At 42.7% G+C, this 25,404-nt stretch overlaps 1 protein-coding gene across 1 annotated transcript in view; it reads right to left on the bottom strand.

Annotated features, from left to right (window-relative positions):
* The window catches only part of myo15aa (myosin XVAa), a 43,979-nt gene that overhangs the window by 12,356 nt on the left and 6,219 nt on the right, over positions 1-25,404 (bottom strand). Inside the window, exons 9-38 of the mRNA XM_078284716.1 lie at positions 25,129-25,242; positions 24,090-24,251; positions 23,789-23,902; positions 18,697-18,755; positions 17,973-18,096; positions 17,662-17,757; positions 17,422-17,553; positions 17,159-17,284; positions 16,770-16,847; positions 16,457-16,614; positions 16,012-16,057; positions 15,762-15,886; positions 14,647-14,764; positions 14,222-14,397; positions 13,462-13,546; positions 13,144-13,197; positions 12,900-12,981; positions 10,588-10,718; positions 9,999-10,094; positions 9,142-9,377; positions 7,882-8,072; positions 7,210-7,282; positions 6,452-6,643; positions 6,113-6,225; positions 5,597-5,691; positions 4,015-4,156; positions 795-859; positions 538-666; positions 365-440; positions 115-265 (exon numbers count right to left, since the gene is read on the bottom strand). Of these exons, the coding sequence (XP_078140842.1) occupies positions 115-265; positions 365-440; positions 538-666; positions 795-859; positions 4,015-4,156; positions 5,597-5,691; positions 6,113-6,225; positions 6,452-6,643; positions 7,210-7,282; positions 7,882-8,072; positions 9,142-9,377; positions 9,999-10,094; positions 10,588-10,718; positions 12,900-12,981; positions 13,144-13,197; positions 13,462-13,546; positions 14,222-14,397; positions 14,647-14,764; positions 15,762-15,886; positions 16,012-16,057; positions 16,457-16,614; positions 16,770-16,847; positions 17,159-17,284; positions 17,422-17,553; positions 17,662-17,757; positions 17,973-18,096; positions 18,697-18,755; positions 23,789-23,902; positions 24,090-24,251; positions 25,129-25,242 (3,539 nt within the window). The remainder of the gene's footprint in view (positions 1-114; positions 266-364; positions 441-537; positions 667-794; positions 860-4,014; positions 4,157-5,596; positions 5,692-6,112; positions 6,226-6,451; positions 6,644-7,209; positions 7,283-7,881; positions 8,073-9,141; positions 9,378-9,998; positions 10,095-10,587; positions 10,719-12,899; positions 12,982-13,143; positions 13,198-13,461; positions 13,547-14,221; positions 14,398-14,646; positions 14,765-15,761; positions 15,887-16,011; positions 16,058-16,456; positions 16,615-16,769; positions 16,848-17,158; positions 17,285-17,421; positions 17,554-17,661; positions 17,758-17,972; positions 18,097-18,696; positions 18,756-23,788; positions 23,903-24,089; positions 24,252-25,128; positions 25,243-25,404) is intronic.

Below are 25,404 nucleotides of genomic sequence, written 5' to 3'. Positions count from 1 at the left end.
ACACATACATGGGCACACGCAAGCAAACAAAGATAGAGAAAGAGAGAGATAATACCACTGGAATGTGTGCAAATGATACTTATATGTGTGTGCGTGTGTGTGTGTGTGTGTTACCTGTGTGTGGCAGGAGGTCCAGGGGGAGCTGGGGGGCTGGGAGGCTGGTGCTGTTTGATGATGTCTTTGATGTCGTGGCTGGGCTCCATGCGCTCTGTGTTGCTCACACTGGACTGGACCACGTCTTCAGGAGGGGGGCCCCGCGTTGGACCTGGAACGTACCACAGCCTTTAGACCTCAGATCAAGCACACAGACTTCCAAAACAAGGAGTACAATATTGTTGTGTAGTGTTCAGAGTTCGCAACGTACTAATTTGTCGCTGTGATTGTTTCCGTTGAAGAGGGGCGGGGCCGGGCTTGTACGGCGACTCACCGCTCTCTTTGGCCTGCGGAAAGACAGGGAGAGAGTAGGAGTGATACAAGATGGTATGAATTTAGTTGCAAGAATCGTATGGCTGTTTTATATGTGTTTGTTTCACTCACAGGGCTGGGCGTGCGGGAGTGTGGCGGGGAGTGCATGTCGGACGGGGACTGGGGGGCCGGGGCGGCGGGGGGGAAGGAGGACAGCATCTTCTGCTGGAGAGCCATCGCCTGCATGGTCATCTGCTGGGCCTGGGACACACACACAGACACACACACACACACACACATACAGTTTCAGCAACATTCTCAAAACAATATACCTTAACGTCTTTATATTCCTCATATTCCTCATTTTCCTGCATTTTGTGAAGACAGACCAGAATGATGGCTTGCTGGTTGATGATGGCCTGCTGCTGCTGAGCCAGCACCGTCTGCTCTGATCCTAGACACACACAAACACACATAAATATCGACGCCCTTTAGCAGACATGAAGAAGAAAAATGGCAAAAGCACAACCGCACACAATCCACTGCAACGACCCTGCGGACCCTACACAAACCCCATGCCGATGAACTTCAAACACACGCTTTGGGATTAAGATGGTAGATTCAGTATATGTAACTCCACCACGCCCGCACACGGAGGGCCACACATGCCGACAAACCCAACGCACGCCCCGTCCGGCGTCGGTTGTACCTGGCACCGCAGGTAAGCCTGGCAGCACGGGCACGGCGGGGAGAGGCACCATGGGGGGCAGACCGGGCACCGCGGCGTAAGGGGAAGCTAGGTCGGCGTCGGCGGCGGAAGGTGCAGCGCCGAGCGGGGGAGGAGGGGTGGGCGCAGCGGGACGAGTCGGCTGGTAATAGGGGTGTTGGGGCCGGTTGTACTGGTGGTATTCTCGCTGCTGCTGCTGCTGCTGATGCTGCTCGTGGTGGTGGTGGTGGGAGGGGATTGGCATGGTGGGGATGGGTGGCATCATTCCTCCCGCTACGGGCAGCACTGGCACAGCTTGGGGAGCAGCAGGCGGGAGACAGGGTTAGGGACGGAAATGCAGAGAAAACCTAAGGTCCGAGGGTAAAGGCTTAGAGCTTTGTACTTGAGTGTAAAGCAATGCAAGTTTGAGGTTTGTTGCACAAGGCTCAAGGCTCGGGATCCAGGAATGAGAAAGATATAAAATGAGATATACTAATCTATGACACTAACCTAGTGTAAGTAGAAGTATTTTCAAATTAGAGCTTTGTGAGGATTGAATAAAACTCTGAAATGGCAGGCAGGATAAAATGTTAGGGATCAGCTAATCTATCTTAGTTGTCTATCCTATCAGTATTGACACACAGGCATCTGTCAGAAAACCATAGCTAATATTGATTACAGCATGTAACTGCAGAGAGGAAAGAAGCTAAAGGAACAATGATATTAGTCAGAGACATTCACCCACTCCAGATATGATGGAGGTTCCTCCCTGACCACAGCTACTCTGATGACCCTCCAAGTGGTGTTAGTCTGTAAAACCTGCAATGAAACCAGCCTCACCCTGCTTTAAGGAGCTGCTAACCCACCTGAAACTATTTCATTAGTCTGGGTTTCAATGGAGAATTTTAGTGTCCCATAATGGTTTAAATGCTGTTTCAGAGGCATTTCGACACTACTAAGAGTAATATAATATGGGAAACACTATCGGCAGCTTCAAGCCAAAAATTCTGAATTCATATCGGCCTTCAGAAACCCATATCGGTCAACCCTTGAGATGCGTGGCTTTAGGGTTCACCTCCCTTTCAAAAATAAACTTTAAACCCATGTCCTCCAGAAACAAAACCGCAAAGTCTGAGTCAAAATAACGTTTGATAGCCTTCCTGGTGGCTCAGCAGATTAAGACGCATATCATCTTATTCTGCATACCGCCCAATAATGAAGAAATACCTCAGATATAATATTTGATGATCCGGACTTAGGGGTTTAGCATCCAAGGCTGAAGGTTATTACTATGGCAGTAACATAAAACTGGACATTCAGAGGACTGAAAACATTCCCTGCATAGTTCCCAAAGACAGAGTGAAGGAGGGCGGAGAGAACGAGATAGAGAGAGAAAGAGAGAGAATTAGAGCCGGAGGAGTGAAAATGAGTGATGGAGAGATAATAAACGCTGAATTCCAGATGTTTGGAGAAGTGAAAAGGGTTTGGACTGTGAGGTGTGGTAACAGCCAGCCAGAGAGAACAAGAGATACACACAGGAACGAGTGGCAGTGACAGAAAAACAGAAAGATAGAGTGAGAATGTGTGTTTGAGAGAGAGAGAGAAAAAAAAAGAGAGAGAGAGAATGAGAGTGACGGACGCCTATAGAGAGTAAATGAGTCATCTGGGGTTACAGTGAATGGCCGTCTATGCATTATCCATGAGGGGAGACTGCTCATTACAGGCTCTAAGCGAGAGGTTGAGGTTGGAGAACTGTACACCTGAACCTCTTACACTTCAATCCTGTTAAGTGTGACTGAGCCAGTTTACTCTTTGGCTTCATTTACCTGCAAACAATATGGGCATAATTACAGTAAGCCTGTCATTTCAGCAACTGTGTGTAATTGCACTGCGGTGGCACATAACACATGCAGTAACAGAACGTTAGCCAATCATTGTATTTTCCTGGTAAACAGGACAGAAACATTTTAAATCCTATTTTCCCACAAATGATGGTGTATATCTCACATAGAAACAGATAATATTTGGTGAATTATATGTTATTTTACCAGATTTGTAACATAGGACCTGAGGTTGGAGAGCATTAAATCTGTAAGCCTCGCTTCTTAAAAGTCATTTTTAGAGGGCTGCTTTTATTTTATTTTTTATTATTTTTTGTTCTTGTTTCTGACTTCTCTTTCATGATTTCTGCCTTGCTTTTATATTTCTTACCTTGCCTTTATTGCTTTTTCTGTTGATTTCATCTGTTTATTTTTACCTTGGTAAAGCACTTTGTAACTGTGTTCTTTCTTTCTTTCTTTCTTTCTTTCTTTCTTTCTTTCTTTCTTCCTTCCTTCCTTCCTTCCTTCCTTCCACAGTAACCAATATGGAAGTGTTTTAAACCTTTATTCCCGTACTTGGGAGTAACAAACGTAACACAGCAAACGATAAATTGGGAAATGTTTAACAAGAACTGTCATGTCGGAGTCTGTGGTCGGAAAACTGCGGCCCTTCAGACGCTCAACTCTTTACACTTTAGACCGCAACCCTAAGTGTTCATATGGAACTCAGTGTTTCCAGGATCTGACGGCAGCTCTACAGGGAGAGAGAGGGCAGAACTATTTATCAGCCAGAGTCTAATGCTGAGTATTTAACACCCACTTAGAACAAGCTGAATTATTGATGTGGGCGGAGAGGGAGGGATGGAGGGATGGATGGAGGGACAAAAGAATGACTGGCATTGATAAATGGAGCAAAACGTGAAATATGAGAGGGAACGATCGCTGGTTGGAAAAGGGGCAACACACAAGATAGAAATACACAAAACTAGATGATAAACTGCTACAGACCCAAGCAAACACAGACAATTTTTGCACAAACACATAATAAACACACACTAAACACACACAAACACAGTGTTTCACCTCCGGGGTGTATTCCTGGGGGAAAGGGCCGGCTGGGGGCCCCCTCTCCTCTTCCTCCTCCTTCTCCTTCTCCTCCTCCTGCGATGCCCACACCTCCTCCTCCCTTCATCCTCGCTGACAAACTTCCTGCCTTCTCCATGTCCTGGTAAACAGACAGCAGGAGGGAGAGAGGAAAACACAGAGAGAGAGAGGGAAAGAGAGAGAGAGAGAGAGAGAGAGAGAGAGAAAATTAGTGATTTAGTAGAGTGGAAGAGGATGAGAATGTTAATGGATGGTGAGAGATCGAAGTTAGAGAGACGCTAAGAGTAGGGGAGAGAGAGAGAGAGAGAGAGAGAGAGAGAGAGAGAGAGAGAGACTAAGGGAATGAGGGAGAGGGAGTGTACTCTATTGGTTGATCCAGACCCCTTCTGAGTGAGTCAATACAACTGTGGGAACTGAATACTCCCAGGGGAGTACCGTACACACTGGAAGAGATGCTCACACACACACACACACACACACACCCTTTGACCTCATACAACCACTGATTGACTATACAGAGACACACCCACATGCACACACACTTATATGCCCTTTGACCTCACACAGCCACTGTTTTGATTACACAAACTCATACACACTTGGCCTAGGCTTAATGTAAAGTAATAATCTGCAACATTTCCATATACATAAATGTCTGTTTTGTTACTCTCTATTGTTGCTGATATAAAATGAAAGCTTTTCCATTTGCTGTTCTAAACGTTTTACATTTCTGGCAGCAGCAACAGCAATTTGTTTGGAATAACAAGAAGAATAATAAGAACTAGGTAGTCAGCATGAGCAGTGATAGCCAAACAGACAAAGAAAAGAGAAACTCAAACTGCATCAACAGAGAATCCAAGCTCCGCCCACACTGTTTGATTGACAGGTGATCTCTGGGAAGTGCAGATAAAATAGTTAAAATGTGAAGCTGTGGACACACGGTAACAGTATTCTGTGAGACTATGCTGCCTGCTACTACAGTTTAATACGGTAGGTCACTCAGTAACCTAATCACCCCCCTGCCAGGCGATCACGTCTGCTCCATTCATATACGAACAGTCGCACCGGATCACATGTTCCAGCCGTCCGTCAGCACCCGCTTCCATTCACACTCAGACGGCAGATCGGGTGGAGCGGGAGTGTGACGTGACAGATTGCAAAATGGAAAGTTTAGTTAGGATAGCATGGTTTGAGAGTATTACAGAGAGAAAAAAAGTGTGTGGATTATTTAAAATTGATGCTTTTACAATATTGTTCTTTGTCAAAGTAAATGATGTGAACAGAATTACTGAAACTGGAAGAGAGAGGAAGATGGAGGAAGAGACACAGAGAGAGAGTGTGTGTGTGTGTGTGTGAGTGTGTGTGTGTGTGTGTGTGTGTGTGTGTGCTTGTGTGTTATCCTTGTAAGAAACAGCTTTAGAGTTTTAGACAGTTTTAGACCTAGTGAGGACATTTTTGCGTAGTAAAAGTCCTCACTTCTTCTATAGGGGTGAGTTTAGGGTTAGAACGTGTGTGTGTGTGTGTGTGTGTGTGTGTGTGTGTGTGTGTGTGTGCTACCCACCACGCTGTTGTCTGACAGTACAGGGTCAAACAGACTGTCCAGGTATCGGTCCATTCCTCTCTGATTCTGACCGTCACTGAAGGCGTCCGACTCCACTGGACACACACAGCAGACAGATTGGCTTTAAACAAGGTTACACTTTCAGTTCTGTCTGTTCAACAAGTAAAGAGAAACTGTAAATGTGATTTTGTGTACAATCATGAATCTCAACTGGTTTTATATTGGGACTCATATTTGAACATTGCCTTTGCCCATGAAGTATAGACACATTAGTATAGGAATAAAGTAGGAATACAGTAGGAATACACTATGGCACTATATATTTCTACTACTGCTATTACTGTATATATTCCTACTATTTAGTACTAAATATACACTAACAATAAATACATAGTATGACTATACTGTAGTTTAAGACAATATTCATCTTAGGTCTTAACCAAGCAGCTGGGAAACACTGGTATAGAATACTGTGTGTGTATGCATGTATGTGTGTGTGTGTGTGTGTGTGTGTACCATGGCTGTAGTATCCGTCAGAGTCAGGCAGACTGTAGGCTGGTCTGCTGCTGCTGAGAGGAAGGGAGGCAGGGAGCTCCTCATCTGAGTCAAAACCACTACCAAACAAAGTGCTGCAAGAGAAGAGAAGAGAAGAGAAGAGAGGAAAAGAGAAGAGAGGAAAAGAGAAGAGAAGAGAAGAGTCATCTACTTTGCAAAGTACTTTCTCTGAAGTAATATCTACATTACTCTCTTTGAGTGTTTGTTCATCCATGCATGTGTGTTCAGTGTATCTATGTGTGTGTGTGTGTGTGTGTGTGTGTGTGTGTGTGTGTGTGTGTGTGTGTTTTCTGCACTCACAGGCTGGCATTAGCCCTGACCCTAGCAGGATCCTCAGCGCTGATGATGAAGTAGCTCTTCTGCTTGGGGAAGTCAACCGGAAGCTCCAGGTCTGCGATCAGGTCCATCACGTAGTCGTGACCCGCTAACTCCACCCACTGGCCGTGCTCCTTCATTAGAACCGAACACCCCCTCCACCAATCTGACGCGCCCCTGCAAGACCACGCAGTTCAAATACCTGTTAATGCTGTACTCAAAGCATTTGGAGGCTTTCAGTCCAAAATGCTATATATCCTTTTTGGGAAAATGTTGCTACCTGAAATTCATTAGTCAATATTTTGAAATTACAGATGATTCTACCTGCCAAAACAGAATTGTTTTATGAGCAAAGGTCTTAAGATGATTCAAAACTTTAGTAGCAGGCCATCGTGTGCTTTGCCATCATACAAACAATTATTTTCTAAGAGTGAGTGTCAATTTTTTTCTAATGGTGGATATCTCATTTTGGAATTAAACTCATTCATTTGTAGGCCTACTGTATAATTCCTAATATTTTCATACTTCTGGATCTTTCACAGTAAAAAATTGAAAACGTTTAATTGAAATTGGGGATACAACTATGGCAGAGATGGGTAGGTTTGAATATGCAAGGAAGACAGAAAATGGGGAAATCTTCAAGAGTTTCAATACATATTGAACACATTAAGATAAATAGGACATCGCCATCTATGACCAGCTGGATCATATAACTGATTAAACTAAGTGTATAATGTTTGTACCTGTGGCGCAGGATGTCTCCTGCTAAATCCTCTCCACTGGTCCAGGAATGGGCCGGACAGAGGAATGACACTCCTACAGAGAGACAGAGACAGAGAGATTAATATATATAAAGAGAAACAAACAAGGTGTCAAACTGTTTTTTATTTGTGTCTTTGGAATCAGAGCAATTCTTGGATGTTTGAAAGCAATACGTTAATAAATCTTGCCATTGAAAGACCCGGAGCCTTGATGTTCCATCACCTGATCCTGACCGGCAATGAATAATCAATGATCACAGGCTGTAATCTATCCCACTGAATAAAAGTGATGCCAGCAGTCCCTGCCACGCAATTCTCCTTGCTTTTCATTGAGGTGGGTACTCATTTATAATGAACCTTTTCAAACTACCTGACATTCATCCTGCATTGCGTTTTCCTTTGATTATTTGAAAATAAAGTGAGTGTGGTTAACAAGGAGATTTAGGCAGTTCATCCAGACAGAAAGAAAAAAAGTTAGCAGCAGTACTCCTCATAGGAAAATCATACTGGATTGTACTAGCTGTCATTTATTTGTTTGCAATCAACTCAATTGTACACTAATGTTAGTTTTTCATAGCAGTTAGTAAAACCTGACTAGTGTGACATTAGTGGCTCCTCCTTCCCCACATCTAGAAACAGGTAAAGGTGGCTCACCATCAAAGCAGTGCACCTGCAGCACAATGTTAGCCCTCTTCCTATTGGCTGTCCACTCCAGCAGAGACAGCGGATAGGTCCGTGCCGTCTCGGGGGCGGAGCCTGAACCTAGCTGCGACTTCTGATTGGCCTGGATGAGTCGGTGTTGCAGCAACGCCTGGCAGCCATCAGGGGCGTGGTCAGACACAAACCTGGAGAGAAAAGGACAAGTGAGGGTGAGGTTATGCTATTCTGATTTTTTGTGGAAAAAGCGCTCCTTCATCCGCATTTTGTGCTCATAATTTGTCAAAAACTCAAACAATGTGATCCCTACTGTTTCTCACAGTAACAACTTTTCTACTTCTACTTTCTCCATTTCCTGGTTGTTCTCCTAAACTATCAGCTGCTTACATACTATGAAGCTCCCCCTCTTCTTTGTTGTGATTAGCTAGCTCACAAAAAAGTTTATCTGTTCTTAACTTTAGAAAGAGCTCCAGCTTGCCTAAAAAAACACCTTGTATAGCACCTTTCCACAGTAGCTTCTCTCTGTCTGCCTTGCAGTCGTTCCCCATTGACATGACTTTTTATTAATGTTAAAAAAAAAGGCGCTGGGAGTTTGAAAAAAGTGTGAACAAGCCCTGAGGACAAGACAGGTGCAGAGGAAAGAGCAGGCATTTGTTTCCCACTGGGACAAAGCATGCTAAAAATGTATGCAGTCAGGGCAATGTAAGGTGCTTTGGATAAAAGCGTCCACCAAATGGCAGATGTTACTGTATGTACTGTATGTGATTAGGGATGGCAGGAGATGTATTCATTAGTTAATCAATCAATAAATAAGTAATTAAACAATTAATTCATTCTTTCACTCACTGCAATGTGTGAGGTAAAGTAAGCATGTAAGAGTATGTGTTGGTATCTGTCTGCTACAGTGAATCAGTTTGTATGTGTGTGTGTGTGTGTGTGTGTGTGTGTGTGTGTGCAGGGTTGGGTATTCCCAGTAGTAATCAATTTTTCAAAGTATCTTTAATCATAATATATTTTTTTAGCTAACATAACCCCAGGGCTCCCTTGAAAAAGAGATTTCGATCTCAATGGGACTCACCTGGTTAAATAAAGGATAAATAAATAAAATAAATAACGAAATACAGTTGCTTATTTTGTTTTATTTATACTTACTTTATATTTACTACCCAACCCAGTGTGTGTGCATGCATGTGCGAGTGTGTATTTCTATTAGTATGGCTTGTGTACCTACAGTACGTGTAAGTAATAATTTCTTACTTCAGTAGGTGTTTCTCCATCTTGTGCGACGGGGAGAAGGTGCAGACACACCCCAGCAGCAGCAGCCAGCCTCGCTCAGCGTTGTCGGGGTTGACGTTCCTCCACACCTGATTGACCACCTGGGCCAGGATCTCGTCCCGTACCCCTGGAGACGACAGGCTCCTCTGGATGATGTAGTTCCCAAACAGGTTCTCCTGTGCCCCGTTCAGGTGGGGGTCCCCCATGAACCTCAACACCTAAAGAAGACATAGAAACACAGAGAGGGAACCTTAGAATAAACTCTGTTCAGGTTGTATTGTATCATATTGCATCATGGCATGTTGTGTTGTACCTTTGTGTTGTAAATTTTAGGAATACAGCTGTAGAATAAGCCTCAATTAAAGGTCAAGATCACCAATATTACAAGCAAACAATAGTAAGAAGTGTAAGAGTTAGATCCATGGAGTCCTGACATGCAATAATATTCCTGTGACCCTTGAATGGTCATGCAAGAGAGAAGTGCTAGGAAAAGAAATGTTCCAGTCTGCTAGACTAGCTAGCATTCTACTGTACTGTATTGAATTGCATGATATCAAAAACCCTGTAACTCCAATCTTGGTGATTTTCATGTTTGATGATTCAAATCTGGGACTAGCTGGTAAAAACCTGGGCAGGCAAAGCAAGTCTCTTCATCCAATGGAGTAACTGGAAGGTTAAGTGGAGTAATTGTTGAAAAAGTGGAATAATAGGAATAAAAGACTATGGTACTACTGGACAGCTCCCAGGTGTGAATGTGTGAAACTGTATGAATAAAAAGTAGTGCAGTGCTGATAAAGAGCATGAATGCTAAATAGAGAGTTCACAAAACAGCAGGTTACCATGATGAAGAGCTCCAGAGCTTCCACTCTCAGGTCCTCATCTACGCGAGTCAGAGGTGACTCCAGAGGGGCCATCAGCATCCCAAACTTTGGTTCCTACGGAGACAAAAGAGGGCCAAAAGTCAGAGTTATCGTTCTGTACATTGAAATCTACACATCTTGTATCAATACTACAGGATTTTTACAACAAATCCACTTCAGGGTGAATTTACAGCAGCAGCAGTGTAGCTCAAAACATTGATGCAAGACAATGTGTTGAACACTGAATTGAGTTTAGAGAGTTTAGGTCCTGCCAATAGCAGTAGATGGGGAAGTTTAAGGACTTAGGTATTGTTTAAAGAGAGTTTTAGGTGGAAATAGGTGATTTGAAGGGTCATTTCAAGGGAATACCTCTCTTAAAGCAGCACAAGGGCAACTTGAAGCGAATATGTACCTGCTTTAAGGGGATATGTAAGAATTTTACAGGACAGTTTTATGAGGATACCCACACACAACTGTTGAAGAGGTAGTTTAAAGGATTTTTTTATATGTTTCAAGCAGATCTGTAGGGTTTGGTTTAATGGTTTAAGTAAACGTATGCACGTCTTACCCTGAAGTAGACCTGGACGTAGCGGTAGTAGGGATAGTTGTTGATGTCCAGCGGCAGGGTGAGCTGAGCCTCTTCCCGGATGTGAGGAGCCTGGAGCAGAGCCAAGCAGTCTGAGTGTAACTCCCTACCGGCTGGAGAGAGAGGGACAGAATGATGGAGGGAGGGAGGAGAGTGATCGAGATAGACAGAAGAGGGGAAGCAACCAGTATCAAAACAAGGTAAATTTCATTGCTGTCAGGTGAGAACCTTGTATCTCCAAAATGTCAGCTTTTCAGGAACTAAGAGAAGAGAAGCAGCTTTGTTTTCAGGTTGACCAGCATTTTAGAGTTTATGCACTGGGGTTTTGAAAGGGTTTCATAAGACCAAAGGTTTGTTTAATTTTCTCAACCCATAGAGAAGCATGGGTTGAGAAGCATGGGTTGAGCAATGGGTCCGAATCTTATTCGGTTCAATAACATAAGTCAGTAAAATATTACTTTCAGTTAGTTCCAGAGCTTTGCCATCAAAATCCAGACAAAGACACAGGCAGCTATAATCATTATCTACCACCATTATAAATCCTTAATTCGGTATGTGTAAAATAATATTTGTATTCAGAATTTCACAATCAAAAGACATTTTCCCCTTAAACAACATTTCCCAGTAATCCAACTAACAATCACCCTTTTTGGAAACATCTGTAATCGGATTACTGCTTTTCTCTGTGTCTATAAATGATTAGTTTACAAGAATGTGTAACCTGGAATACAGTAAATCAAGTTGGTGTTTCTGTTTGACAGACATTCCTTAAACAAGAAGCCCAGATCCTGATAATTTATAACAGAGTAGTCGGAAATGTGTTTGTGGTCCATCGACAGGCTTTTCATTCAGTGTTACCAGGTTGTTGAATCAACTCAAAGTAATAATACGTATGACAAATTTGAATTAGTACATATATAAATGGATAACTACAACACATTGCAAGTAGAGCAAGTAAGACACAAAAAGAAAAAGTAAGAGACAAAAGAAAGATTGTTTCCTCCTCTTTTTTGTTTATCTTTCAGCCCTAATTAGAGTTTGTTACAATGTTGGTTACATGATATCTAATAAATCCATTGTGGACTGACTAGTTTACTCTTATTCCAAATAAAAGGTTCTTCTATGGACACCTCAACAAGAGTAGAGCAATCTAACTTGCACCGATATGATTGAAACTTCCATTATATTTATGTATTTATTTCCAAAATTCTATTTAACGTAGTGTCAGTTCTGGCTAACATCTTGGAGTTATTAATTAAGACATGACATAAAAAATAAGTTTGAGAAATTGACAAAGGATAGCACAGTTCATTAGTGATAATTAACTGTACAAAATTATTGCCACTGGCAGGTCCACCTCCACTGGTTCACGATGGTCATCTGATTGGTACTCTGATGGGCCAACTTCTATGGGCACACAGCTATCATGTGCGAGGCTGGAGTGTGGTGGATCAATCTCCATGGGAACACAGCCATTAGACGGCAGGTAAAACTGTGATTGGTCAACCTCAGTGGGAACACAGCCATCAGACGGAAGATAAAACTGTGATTGGTCAGTCTCAGTGGGAACACAGCCATCAGATGGAAGATAAAACTGTGGTGGGTCAACGGCCATGGGAACACAGCCATTAGACACCAGGGTGAACTGTGATTGGCCAACCTCCATGGCAACACAGCCATTAGACGCCAGGTTGAACTGTGATTGGTCAACCTCCATGGGAACACACCCATTAGACGCAGGGTTGAACTGTGATTGGTCAACCTCCACGGGGACACAGCCACTAGATGTCTGGGTGAACTGTGATTGGTCAACCGCCAATAGAACACAGCAATTAGATGCCAGGTTGAACTGTGCTTGGTCAACCTCCATGGGAACACAGACATTAGACGCCAGGTTGAGCTGTGATTGGTCAACCGCCATTGGAACACAACCATGATATGATATATGATATGAGGGAAAAGTAATGCATAAAAAGCCTGTCCTGTCATATGTCCATCAAATGCCCCTAGGAAATAGTGAACTTATTTTAGCAATAATGTATGACAGGACAGTTTTTGCTGGGATCATGGGTACAACGTCAATACGCCTACTGTAGGTATGAAGTGAAGCTGATAGCATCGGCAGCATGCAAGTCCCCATGATCACATTCGAGAGTGCTCAAGGGTCTAATGGCTTCCATCAAGGTGGCGTACATAAGAATATGAGGAGAATTATCAGCATTGTTGGAAAGTGGCTTTGCTGAAACTACCATTGTATAACATAACACACACAGACACACACAGTCATTACACACCTCCTGCTGCCTGCAGCAAGGCCCCCAGCTCTGCAGGGATCGCCAGGTGTGTGACATTAACCACCTCCCTCTTGGTCAGCTCCTAGAAGAGAAGGGCGTGGGAAGCCATTACTGCTTTTATTTGTTCTGCAAAGTGAAAGTGAATTACATCCGTCCGTCTATCCGTCAAAAAGTTTCCCTTCAAAGCTCAGCACCAACCTGTACCGGCTGGGACCTTGTAAATCCCTGCAAGTTTGCTTCTTACCATCTCTCTCCTCCTCTTCTCCGCCTCAATTTTCCTCCGGCCTTCTAGCCTGAGCTGCAAACAGATCACAGCAACCACATACTGAACATTTTCATCATGAGTTCACTGCAGAACCATAGAAATGACAAAGTACTAGGACCAAATCTAGGACACTAGGACCAAAATTGGGCAATTTTTTGATGTAGCTGAATATTTTCTACAGTACAGCATACACACTGAGTGATTTGCGTGGGCATGAAAGTGGGTTGTATCCCCTTACTTAAGTCAAAATATGAAAGAATAGAAAACATCCTCCTTTTTAAAGCAGTTTCGATGTACCTTGATGTATCTCTTGCGGTTGACGTACATGTGGACGAGAGAGCGGAACCGGACCAGACTCTCCCTCATCCTCACATAGCGCTTCCTAGAGGACAGAGAGATGGGGTCGTCAGCTATATAGACTTCAACTTGCTGTTAACACGTTTAATACTAATAATAATACCATTGCCTCAAGAAAATTCTAGTTTATCTATATTCTGTCTACACAAAGATAGAGATAATTACTGAATATGCCTATCCTTTATTGTACCATATTCATCTGTATTGTACCTTATTTTATCCTGGACTATTATAATATGCTTTGGCAACACACAAAACTACCTCAATACTCTGAATCTGAATCTGACAGGCTGTGTGACTTGAAACCTCAGAGGGTATTATGGTGCTGATGCATGCTAGTACAAGTGAAGAGTTTCATTTCAAAACGCTATGTATATTCATTATGTGAGGAAGAAATCATTACCTTAACTTGATCATTCAACAATTAGAGGGTGTAGTGTGTAAAACTGTCATCATTTTGCCTACCAATGATTTCAGGTACCCACTGTCCATGTCCATGTCCACAAGTACCATCATGTGTCAGTATAATAACACATAATACAATAATACAGTATAATTTGTTTGTCTGGCTATCAATCATCTTGTAAGAGTAGGTGTCACATTTTTCAGTTGGTAGATATCTCGTTTTGGAACATAACTCTCCAATTCTAAATCGGCTAAAGTGTGAGAGACTGGCCACAGCAGGGTACTGATGGCGTACCTGGTGAGGAAGCCTCGGCACTGCGCCTGCAGCCCGACGATCTTCCAGCGGAACGCCAGGAAGCGTGACCTCACGAAGTACATGCGGGTGTAGCGCTGCAGGGTGAGGGCAGCAAGGTGACGGGAGCGCTCCCGTTTGCACTCTAGCAGCTGGTAGATGTCCTCCTTCAGAAACAGCTGCCATCCACACACACACACACATGCACATGCAGGAGGTTAGAGCATATAGCAGATGAGACCTGCCTATATGATATACAGTACACAGAGTATAAAGTAACCAAATAGCAGCAGTCAAAAATTGGAGATACAGCCCAACTCACCCACAATCCAATTTTCATTCAACACCACAATTTTCTTGCTGTATTGCTGGTTTACTTTAATTTGTGAAAAGATAAGTGTGATGAAACAGGCAGAGGAGAATCTCACCTTGGTGACTCCCACGGCGAAGGCTCCTGGTCTGAGTGGACACAGTTTGCTCAACAATATCACACAGTTCTCTCCATCTGGTGCCGGAAGCTCCTGTAACCCCACCAGGGACTTATACCTGGGAATAACACACACACACACACAAGCATCCAGATACTGTACATTTAAACATAAGAGCTATTAGAGATGAATATTCCACAAGATCCTTGGATTTATTTTTGGGTTTTGGCGCCACCTTCGGTGCTAAGCAGTCATTGCTGTGGTGTTTCTGCACTGCACTTCCAAGTGATTCCCAGTGTGTCCAGTACTGTGACGTCTTTCTCCTTGATTTTTCTGTTGATGCAGTTTGAGTTTCTCTTTTCTTTGTCTGTTCAGCCATGGTGGCTATCACTGCTCACGCTAACTACCCAGTTCTTCTTCTATTTAGTCCAAACAAACCGCTGTTGCTGCTGCTGGAAACATAAGATACATCACATCCTGTGCAGCAGAGGATTTTTCCCAGGTAAAACCTACTCAACACTGGGTGTTGAGTAGAACAGCAAAAGTAAAAGCTTTCATGAACTCGCTATAGGTTGAATCACTGTAGTGTTATATCAATTAACAAAAAGTAGCAAAATTAACATTTATTTACATGAAAATGTCACAGATTATAACTTTAACATTTGATCACTTCTGGTATAGTACAGAAACACAGGATTATAAAAGCATACACTGCAATCAATAGATATGGATGGATTTAATATTAATAATGTGGCTGTGAATTTTCCAGAGTTGAGAAGTTCTTCTTTATAAAAAAACAGTGTTAGCAGAGCAGGAAGGACAGGGAATGGCAGAATAGTAGAAATAATAGGATCTCTATCCCTCTGGATCCTGATAATGTGTATGCTATCAATATGTGTGTGTGCTGTGTGTATGTAACACCTGGTGATATGGTTCCTTCTGTGTAAACTCCCTCCTAAGACAGTGTGTATTTAACCGCTGTGGTTACGTGATGCTGGTGAACGGAGGGTTCACGGTTCGAGCCAGGCCAAAGGTAAGCACCGGACACGAAGCGCCTGCCAATGGCCGCTGATTAACACTTGCATTACACATGCATGCGGAAGTGTGTGTGTTACCTGAACAGGAAGACGTCGAATGGCAGTCGGACAGGATATCCCTCTCTGCGGATCCTAATGGTCTCCAAGACACCAGAGTGTCGCAGCTGGCCGCTGACCAGTTCACTCTCAAACACACCTGGTTCCTATACATACACACACACACACACACACACACACACACACACACACGTACATGTAAATAGATTGAAAACGTACATACATAAAGATCAGTGTCATCTAGAGAATAATAGGTTGTGTGACCATCTACCTTGTTGTTGTTTGGCTTAATACAGCGAACAAAAAAAGGGTTGCACCTGAAAAGGAAGAAGAAAAATGAATAAAATTGATTAGAAAATGTATTGTCAGCATCTATCCTCTGCCTTTCTTTCTTTCTTTCTTTTTTTCTTTCTTTCAAATTCACACTTCTAACTGAAGAATTTATTTTCAATATGCTAAACATCCATCTTGGAAATAAATCCATTCTTGACGTTCATCATTCATTATCTCAAAAATATGCTGGAACTGGTCTGTACTTTTGTCAACCCAGCACTTAAGTTAGATATTCCTAAATTAAGTACCATAATGTTTTTGTGTCACGTTTTTGAAATGGTGGATATCTCAGTATGGAACAAAATTCTTTCTGTTCTTTCTGTTTTGTTCTCATCCATCCTCTCTCTCTCTCTCTCTCTCTCTCTCTCTCTCTCTCTCCTCACCTCTCCATCTTCTCCACCAGCTCCAGTAGGGACAGCTGGAACTTGGTGCTGACGGTGGGAGCTTGGAATCTTCTGGTGACTGTGCTGCTCTTCCTCACGTGACCCCCCCTCTGCTGACCCATGACCTCTGCGTGAACCAGGAAGAGGTTTGACACCATCTGGACACACACAAATACACACACAAACACAGATGTACACAAACATGTATACACACAGTGATTTCTTATGATGCACAACATTAAAGATGCGGTGAGGTTATTAGATGATTAGATTATCTTTAAGGGTTTGTCTACAGATGCTGCGCTCCTCTCACCTTGTTCTTGCTCTGAATGAACAGGTCCAGAACATCCTGTCGGACCTGGTCGTAGTTCTTATCCAGGAACTTGTAGACCTGGGGATTTCAAAGCAGCATCAACATCACAAATAAATTGAAAAATTTCCATGCAATCAGTGGGCGGGTTTGATATTGTGGCTTTTTTAACATGAGACACTTTCCCGTGGATAGCGATATATTGGTGCAAAGCTTTTTTGTCCAATCAAGAGCTTTGTAAATTCAGTGTAAATTTAGCATAATTAGTTCTGATTAGCTCTTGTTCACTGTATGGCATACCTGTGGTGCAAATCAAATCCAAGCAATGGCATTATGGGTAAGAACACCGACCAATGAGAAGTTCTGAGACGAGCCATTGAAGAGCTGCGTACCTGGTAGGTGACCCGGCCAGCAAAGTGCTTGATGGTGAACTCTGGGAGGGGCATCTTTGGCTTCTCATACAGTGGGTTGCTGCCATGGTGATAGTGACACTTTTGGAGGAAAGTGTGGTCTGTTGCCTGGCAACAAAGCAACAACCTATCGATCAACAATGGCCAAACTCCATTCAGGGACTATGCAGAGTCTAAATTACAATTTAATCTGTGTGTATAAAGTGTGTGTGTGCATGTGTAGGTCTCCCCTCTCCCTTCCCCACCTGAGGGAAACAGCTCTGGTCATCCAGGATCCTCAGTATCCCATGAGGCTTAGCGGCGATGAGGTCGATGCAGGGCTGGTTGTCGTTGAATAGGATGTCCTGCCAGGGGATCTGTTCCCTGCTGTACTCCTCCTGTATGGGAATAAAGTGCAATACAATGTAATGCAACAGTGAAGTGTGTGTGTGTGTGTGTGTGTGTGTGTGTGTGTACACATGTCCGTAGGTATGGCGTCGACTCACCTGTTCTTCCCTGAATACGATCCTGTTGAAGAAGAACTGCAGGTACTCGTTTGCATAATTGATGCAAAGCTGCTCAAAGCTGTTGAAGGCCAGATCCTGTTGTTACCACGCACACACACATACACACACACACACATAGCTGGTGATTCTTTATGTCTCATCTTCATCTCTGAAGAGTGATTATTCTGGAGTCTCTCTCTACTGTGTAATACAAGAAAGCAGTGATATGGCACTGAAGAGACAGGTGATAGGATGATAGGATTTTTTCGCTCACGGCTCCAAAAGTTATGTTATCGGCTGTGGATCTTTACCTCAAATCCGTAAATGTCCAGTATGGAGATGGAGAGGGTGTGTTGGCTGGGGTAAACCTGGGCGTTGATCCTCTCTGTTAACCAATGGAAGAGCAGCGAGTACAGGATCTTGGCAACAGCATCTCTGGATGGCAGTTTTATGTGTATTGACAGATAGAATGTGGGATAGGAAGAAGAGGATTGGAGAAATGAGAGAGACAGGAGAGGAACTGAAAACATTGAATTGAAAATGAATACCTCTCCATGTCACAGCTCACATGTATCATTTTTATACATTCTCTGCGTGTCATCACAGGTTAAGGAGCAGGACAAAGTCTCTTTCTGGCTATTGATACAGTGAAGAGGAAGAGAAGCAGTGAAGAGGAGGCGGGGCTAAGTGGGAAAAGCACACTAGTGGGGTACGCACTTGTCCCCCTCTCCCAAATTACATACTTAGCCTATCATGATGTCAGCCATGTCGACTGTTACATAATTGGCTGCCTTCACTGTCAACAGACTGTAAGATGGTAATGCTTTGTAATGCTAACAGGCAGAAGGAGAGTTAGCTGTACTCAACAAATACCCAGATGCTTTTGTATCAATGAGAAACACTGGTGAATGTCGATGTACACAAAAAAATGTTTTAATAGGAATAACATATGAACATAGTTTAAATTCAATGGTATTTGAGGAAAAACAACAAACTCTGCCGCAATGCATGTTGGGTATTGTAGTTTTCTCTCACCTGGCATCAACAGCACTTTCCACAGTCAGTGGGGTGTAGATCTTCTCTCTCATCGTCTCCTGTGCAGAGGAGAGGGGGTTAAACAACACCAGCACCATTTGCATTGATCACTATGTCATTTATACAAGACGTTTTCTATAGAGCAAGGGTAAAGATTTTGCCATTGGGGCGCCTAGGCTTAGGAACGCCCTGCCCAGAGAAACTAAGGCTAGCCAAATTAGTATCATCTTTTAAATCTCTCTTCAAAACGTACCTTTGTGAACAGGTTTTTGCATGATGTCCTGTTTTGTCCCTCTGGTTTTATGTTTTATGTATCATATTTTACAAGTTATGTAACTCTTTTATTCTCGATCCTAGAGGTCTCTCTCCCTCTCCGATCCTTATCTTAAATTTCTATTCAGTTGTTTGTTTAATTGCTTTTTGTTTTGCTATTTCTGCTATCTTTTGTTGTCTATTGTAGTGATTCTGTAGAGCAAATAACGTTATTATTCCTATTCTATTCAGCCCCAAGATGGTGACTCTTGCTCTTCCACCTGGTTTGAAATTAACATGATGTCTTATTTTGTAGGAACCCAACCTGCTATTGGTGACAAACAGACAAAAAGTGTCTCCATCACTAAGTCAGCTATAACTGTGCATCCTTGAGACAATTTGACCTTTTCACTTCATCCTTGCAAGCTAACACTCCAGCTCAGGTACAGTATGTGTGATACTAAGCGCAGCTCATTACCACATATTCTGTTACACTCCAATTAAAGCGTTAAAGGAATTAAAGCGATCCTGTGTCTTCAATGGGAAGAGCATGCCACCAACACTGCCAAGGTGAGGAGTTCAAATCCCATTGGGAAAATACAGTATATACACTTCTAGCTTGGATAAAAGTGTCTGCCAAATTGTATATGACAAACCTAAATGTCATACTGCCAAATACTTCTCTTTTATCCTCCTTCCTTCTTCACTCCCTTCTTTTCCTTTACTAATTCCTCCCCCCTCTCTCCTACCCTCTCCCCCCTTCCCTTTCTTCTTCTACTCTTGTATTCATTGACGCGAGTGTCTGGGTCTTGGGGTCCGATCAGATAAAGAATGCTTTGCGACTTGAGCCCTTCTCTTCACCAAATGCACTAGATCATCACACACACACACACACACACACACACACACACACACAGGCACACACACACCTCTTGCAGTAAGAGGAAATGACTGGGCACTACTTCTCCTGTTACACAGGAACCATAGGAGCCACCTTTCTAATTAGAAATTCAATTATACAAAAGGGCCTTGCTTAGTGTATATGTATGTGCGTACGTGACAGACATAAGGCGTGCCATGATTAGATGCACTTTAAATGTATTCCTCCCTTCTCTCTCCCTCTCCCTCTCTCTCTCTGTCTCTCTCTCTCTCTTTCTGTCTCTCTTTCTCTCTGTCATCACCCTCATTCCTTGACAGAAGCATCACAACACTGTCAGGACAACTGGAATCTGCTTCTTCTACTCAGGAACACAGGATATTACACAATCAGAATGGGATCCATAGAAGGATGTGGATGGATAAGAAATGAGAAGAGGAGAGGTAAAAAGGACTTTTGTGGCATTTTGTCTTTTTTTAGCTGCTATGTAGTAGATGGAGCGACAAGAGATATGGGAAATACAAAGGATGACAAACTACAACGGTCTTGAGTTGGATTAAAACCTGCAACATTGTGAATACGTCCCACACATCTCAATATACCTGAGCACTCTGGGCCATCAGGACGTCCTGCAGCTAGAAAGGATTAATGCAACCATGATTTTGGTTTGTTTGTTGTTTGTTTTTGTGATACTCCATTGATTCCTGCAGGGAAAATTCCTGTTTTGCCCCCCTCAACAGGGAGGTCAAAGGTCAGGCTCAGCTACAAACCAGCGCCCCTGGAGCTGGAAGGGATTCAGTGTCTTGCTCAAGGACACTTCAGCAGAGTGGATGTTTCCTGTCATGGGGAATTGAAAGATAGTCTTCCTACTCAGAAAAGATCAGGACCAACGTGTGCCATAGCTTAGATGAGTCTAATGTCATATGGCTGACTGAAGAAGAGATACAAGAGAAGCTGCAGTCAGTTCCTGGAGGTTGCATCACCGTTGCAATATTTTTTGTAAATCAGATGGTATTCCTTCTCTAGACAAGCATTAACAACAACTCCTCAAATACCACCAGGAGTACAACACAACGATTCATTCATTTTATTCCTCTTTAAAGATATGTGGATGTGAGAGAGCATCTCCTCTACTGATTTAATAAAGGAGACCAAGACCAGGACAAAGAGAAGCCAGTAAATGGAGAAGGACGGGCCATGCTGTTGGAGACTACAGTATGCAGTGATGTTATCTACAACTGTTTTTTTAAGTGTTTACTGGTGGTGTTTTTAAAAGAGTTCCCAGACTGTAGCTGTGGCATGTCAGCTAATTGGATGGATCCTCGCATGATAAATGGAAAAAACCTGGTGGCGACAGACATCAGGACACAAAATCACATGGAAAAAATAATGGAAATAATGAAGGTGGGGCAAGAAAACATTAATTTCTATTAGCAATTGTGTGTCCAGCAAACCTTAAATCTTGAAAACATTACACTGATGAGTTATATCCCTGAGGGCAAGAAAAACAGGGCTCTCGTTTAGCGATGCATAGCAACTGGAAGCATAAAAAATTGAAATGCAAACAAAAACATAAAGTGGAAGGTCACATGCCTGAGGCTAGTGTGCTTGCTACTGCTGAGTGCTGCTATTCATAAGAGGCTATACGATCCACTACACCAGACTGTAAACAAAAGGAGTCGAGGGATGCCCTCCCTGCCAGAATAACATATTTCTCTAGCAAGTGTTTAAGCACTATGTATGTGAGTGTGTGTGTGTATTTATGCCTGTGTATGTGTGTATGTATTAGGGTTGAGACGATATGCTTATATCACGATACGATTCGATACGCAATATGGGCTTCACAATTTGATACAACCATGATACGATGCAATAAATAAAAGTTCAATGACAACAAAGTCTGACTGTGCACAAATCTTTCTGGCAATGGCATTGGCTCGCTAGAATGTAAACAACAATTTAAAAATGTCATTACAAAATGCAGATAATATAATTTGGATGGAGAGCTTGTGAAATTGTGATGGTCAAGCGTCTCATTTGTGATTACTACAGCAGAATAACATGGAGCTAATATCACAATTCATTTTTCTGCCCCATTGCTTATCTGTCACATTTCTGTATAGACCTTTTTCACAGCAGCCATTTTGACGTGTCATAGCATGGTAAACACAGGTGTAACTAATAACATTAATGATGGCCCTGGCACTGGAACACTTAAATGGAATGGAACCATTATTAATGTTATTAGTTACACCTGTGTTTACCATGCTATGACACGTCAAAATGGCTGCTGTGAAAAAGGTCTATTGCGATATACTGAATTTCGATATATTGTCCCATCCCTAGTATGTATTTCCAGTCTGCCTGCTTGTTTGTGTGTGTGTGTGTGTGTGTGTATGTGCATGTGACAGGGTAACACAGTACATAGGAAAGCTGACTTATTACAGTCACATATGTAGTTACATTATTAGTAATTAACGTGATACCTTACAATGTCACCTGTGATTGTTTTATAAGGCGATTCTGTTACCACAGAGAAACAGAATCAGGATGTGGATTCATCAAATGTCACACAGCGGGTCGGCTCTACATGAGGTCAGATTTGAGATTTGTCTTTCAAATCATAATGAATGAATGAGGTCACAGGTTAGCAGTGAGACACTTGACACATACAGGAACAGGTAACTGAAATCCGAGACACTGTACTGACAGACCGATGTCTAAACCGGAATGGAAGAGGTGTCGAGGCGGATTAAGCGACACCTTACTTCCATTAGTGGGAAGAAGAAGCATGTTGCAGTTTTTTCATATTGTAAGACTCTGAATTCAACAAATACACCAAGTTGTTAGGAGATCGGTTTGTCAACTTACCTTTTAAGTGATGTGAATCTAGACACCAAAATCATCCATGTGTCCCCAGTAGATCATTGCTCCAATACAAAACATTTTAGCATAAACAATGTTGAGTGATAGTAAGCCACTAGCATTATCCAAAGTAAGAGGACAGACCTTTTAGTAATAAAAAGTTGGTAGCGTTTTCTCCAGGTTTATTTTTGTAACTATTTTAAGTGAGTAACTATGTATTCATCCACTGCACTGATTTTTGTGATTTTTAGCTGTGCACAGTCTCCCATCGCCCATCACCTTCACTTCCTATAGAAACAGGAAAAGTAGTCCCTGGAAGTTCAAAACAGTATGCTATTTTTGTATCATATTCCATGTAAATTTTATCATTCTCCCACACAAAACTGCCGGACTTGCCCACCTGTCATTTGAGATTACTTACCGTTTAGATTTGGGGCTGCTCCAAGTTGTCATTTTCTCACTTTTGATACAATGATAGTCACCTACAATCACTCAACACAGTGTATGCTAAACAGTTAGCATGGAGCATCAGAGTGAACGATCTACCGGGGACACATGGATGATTTCAGAGTTTATGCTCTCCTCACTTAATGGATAAGTTGGCCAATCTCCCAAAAACTTTGTGTATTCCTTTAAGGCGGTGTGAGTTCAGGGAGGCATAGGGACACAGCCAGCCTGGCTAGTGAAGGTCCTACAGTGTCCACCAGAGGGAGCCAGGCAGAGAGACAAGACAACCACACACACAATCCAACCTGAGAACACCTCTCCCTCTCTCTCCCTTTCTTTCTCTCACTCTCCGTGTGGGGATCAACCGCTGTGTCTCTTTTGTGTCGAGGCAAACGACACTGAGGGCGATACAGTCGCTTGTAACATCAGCATATATGCATGTGTGTGTGTGAGAGAGAGAGAGAGAGAGAGAGAGAGAGAGAGAGAGAGGGACTTGGCACATTGCCCTATTACCTGCCTGTTACCTTTGGGTTGACTTGAGGTCACACCTGGCTATAAATGTATGGAGAGTGAATGATGACACGACAGAGAAATTTACCTGTGCAGAAACAAAGTATTCACACACACACACACACACAGTTTGATACTGACTGTGACTTTGAAGGTGATGGATTTCTGTAGTCCCTCTGGTGAGATCTGCAGCAGCTCTGCCACCACTCTGATCTCCTGAGCGCTCACTACTGACGCCACCTCCTGGCCATCAGCCTGTAGTACAGCACCGAGAGAGAGAGAGAGAGAGAGAGAGAGAGAGAGAGGATGAGAAAGCAAGACAGAGGGTGAGTTAAGGAGCTTGTACTAAAAGGTTTGTGTTAGGAAAGATGAAAGTAGTACAAACCAAATGAGGGCTGCTAAAAGGTAAAAAGAGAAAGAATGATAACAGAGGTAACGTTACCTCATATCTCTGAAAGTAGACGTTGCCCAGGTGCAGTATGGAAGAGAGGACTCTATAGATGGCCGACTGGTCGTCAGAGGTGAAGTGGAGGATCTCCATGGCAGCCTGCAGACGCAGGAAGTCCTCTGCGTCATTCTTCCCTGTTATCCCACAGTTCCCTCCCTGCATGGTAAGAGAGAGAGAGCGCAGTGGTTAGGACAGGTGAAGTGTAATAACATAATGTGATCTGCATCACAATATGAGTGGCCCGAAAAGTCATTCTCACAACGTACTTTTTTGGATTGATTTTCAGGGCTTTCCCTTTGACTCCTACAGTTTTAGCAATCACATTACCATTTTTTTTAAACAAAGCTAATACATGCAGAAGCCATTGTGTGTTGTTTGCACCAGGACAGAGTCACATCATAGGGTTCTCTCCAGAGAGGAAGAGATTTTTCTCTTCTCTCCAATGTCATTTAACTTAAGTTATGTTTTGTTTCATGAAACAGGCTGGTTGCCTGTGCCTCCCAAGTTTGCATTACCTTAACTCCAAGTCTTGCAGTAGTTGAATGACAGCTGCAATTGCCTTACTGCCATTTTGAACTTGCGTCACACTCGAGCTGGGAAACTCTACCAGGAAGACTGGCATAGGCTATGGACTTCAGATAGACCTAACAGTTATCAAATTAGCTAACCATCTTGGAAAAACAACTACGATGACTGCTAACTTAGCAGTGAATTTAGCTAGTTTACTAGCTACCTATCTAGGCTAGATTCCAATAGCTAGTGGGTCAAATATATTAGCCTACCTTAAAATGTGAACCTATATTCCTCAATTGTTGATATCCATTCATTTCTCATACGTTTTTCAGTGGGATATCTGATAAATTTTGGTACAATTTTGGTAGGACAGAGCTGGGTTGTACTCGCTCTTCCAAGTAGAGTTTCCCACCTTGAGTGTGAAAAAAATGGCCACCGTAGAAATAAGGTCTACTAGTGGTAAAGTAACTCCTAAAGATGTGGTGGAGGATATTTCGATTGTGCTGCACTGATCCTCTACCTGGTTGAGGTAATAGTAGGTTTCAGCCCCTTGAAGATAGAAGGCCTGTTTCTGCTGCGAGGAAAGACCTGCCAGCATCTCATAGAAGATATGATAGTTCCTCTCATCTTTGGCCTACAAGGGGAAACACACATATACATCAACACACCCATATATATCTATAACAGTAAACAATATAAAGTGTAAATGGTATTTCCTCTCATTTTTACCCTGGAGATGAAACACAGACCATATCTATAAAAACAAAAAGGCAGTGCAGTACATAAAAACATAGGA

Source organism: Centroberyx gerrardi, chromosome 7, assembly GCF_048128805.1.
Source record: "Centroberyx gerrardi isolate f3 chromosome 7, fCenGer3.hap1.cur.20231027, whole genome shotgun sequence".
In the NCBI taxonomy this organism is placed as follows: Eukaryota; Metazoa; Chordata; class Actinopteri; order Beryciformes; family Berycidae; genus Centroberyx; species Centroberyx gerrardi.
The sequence above is the reverse complement of the archived record's forward strand: the minus strand, read 5'-3'. Positions and strand labels throughout refer to the sequence as shown.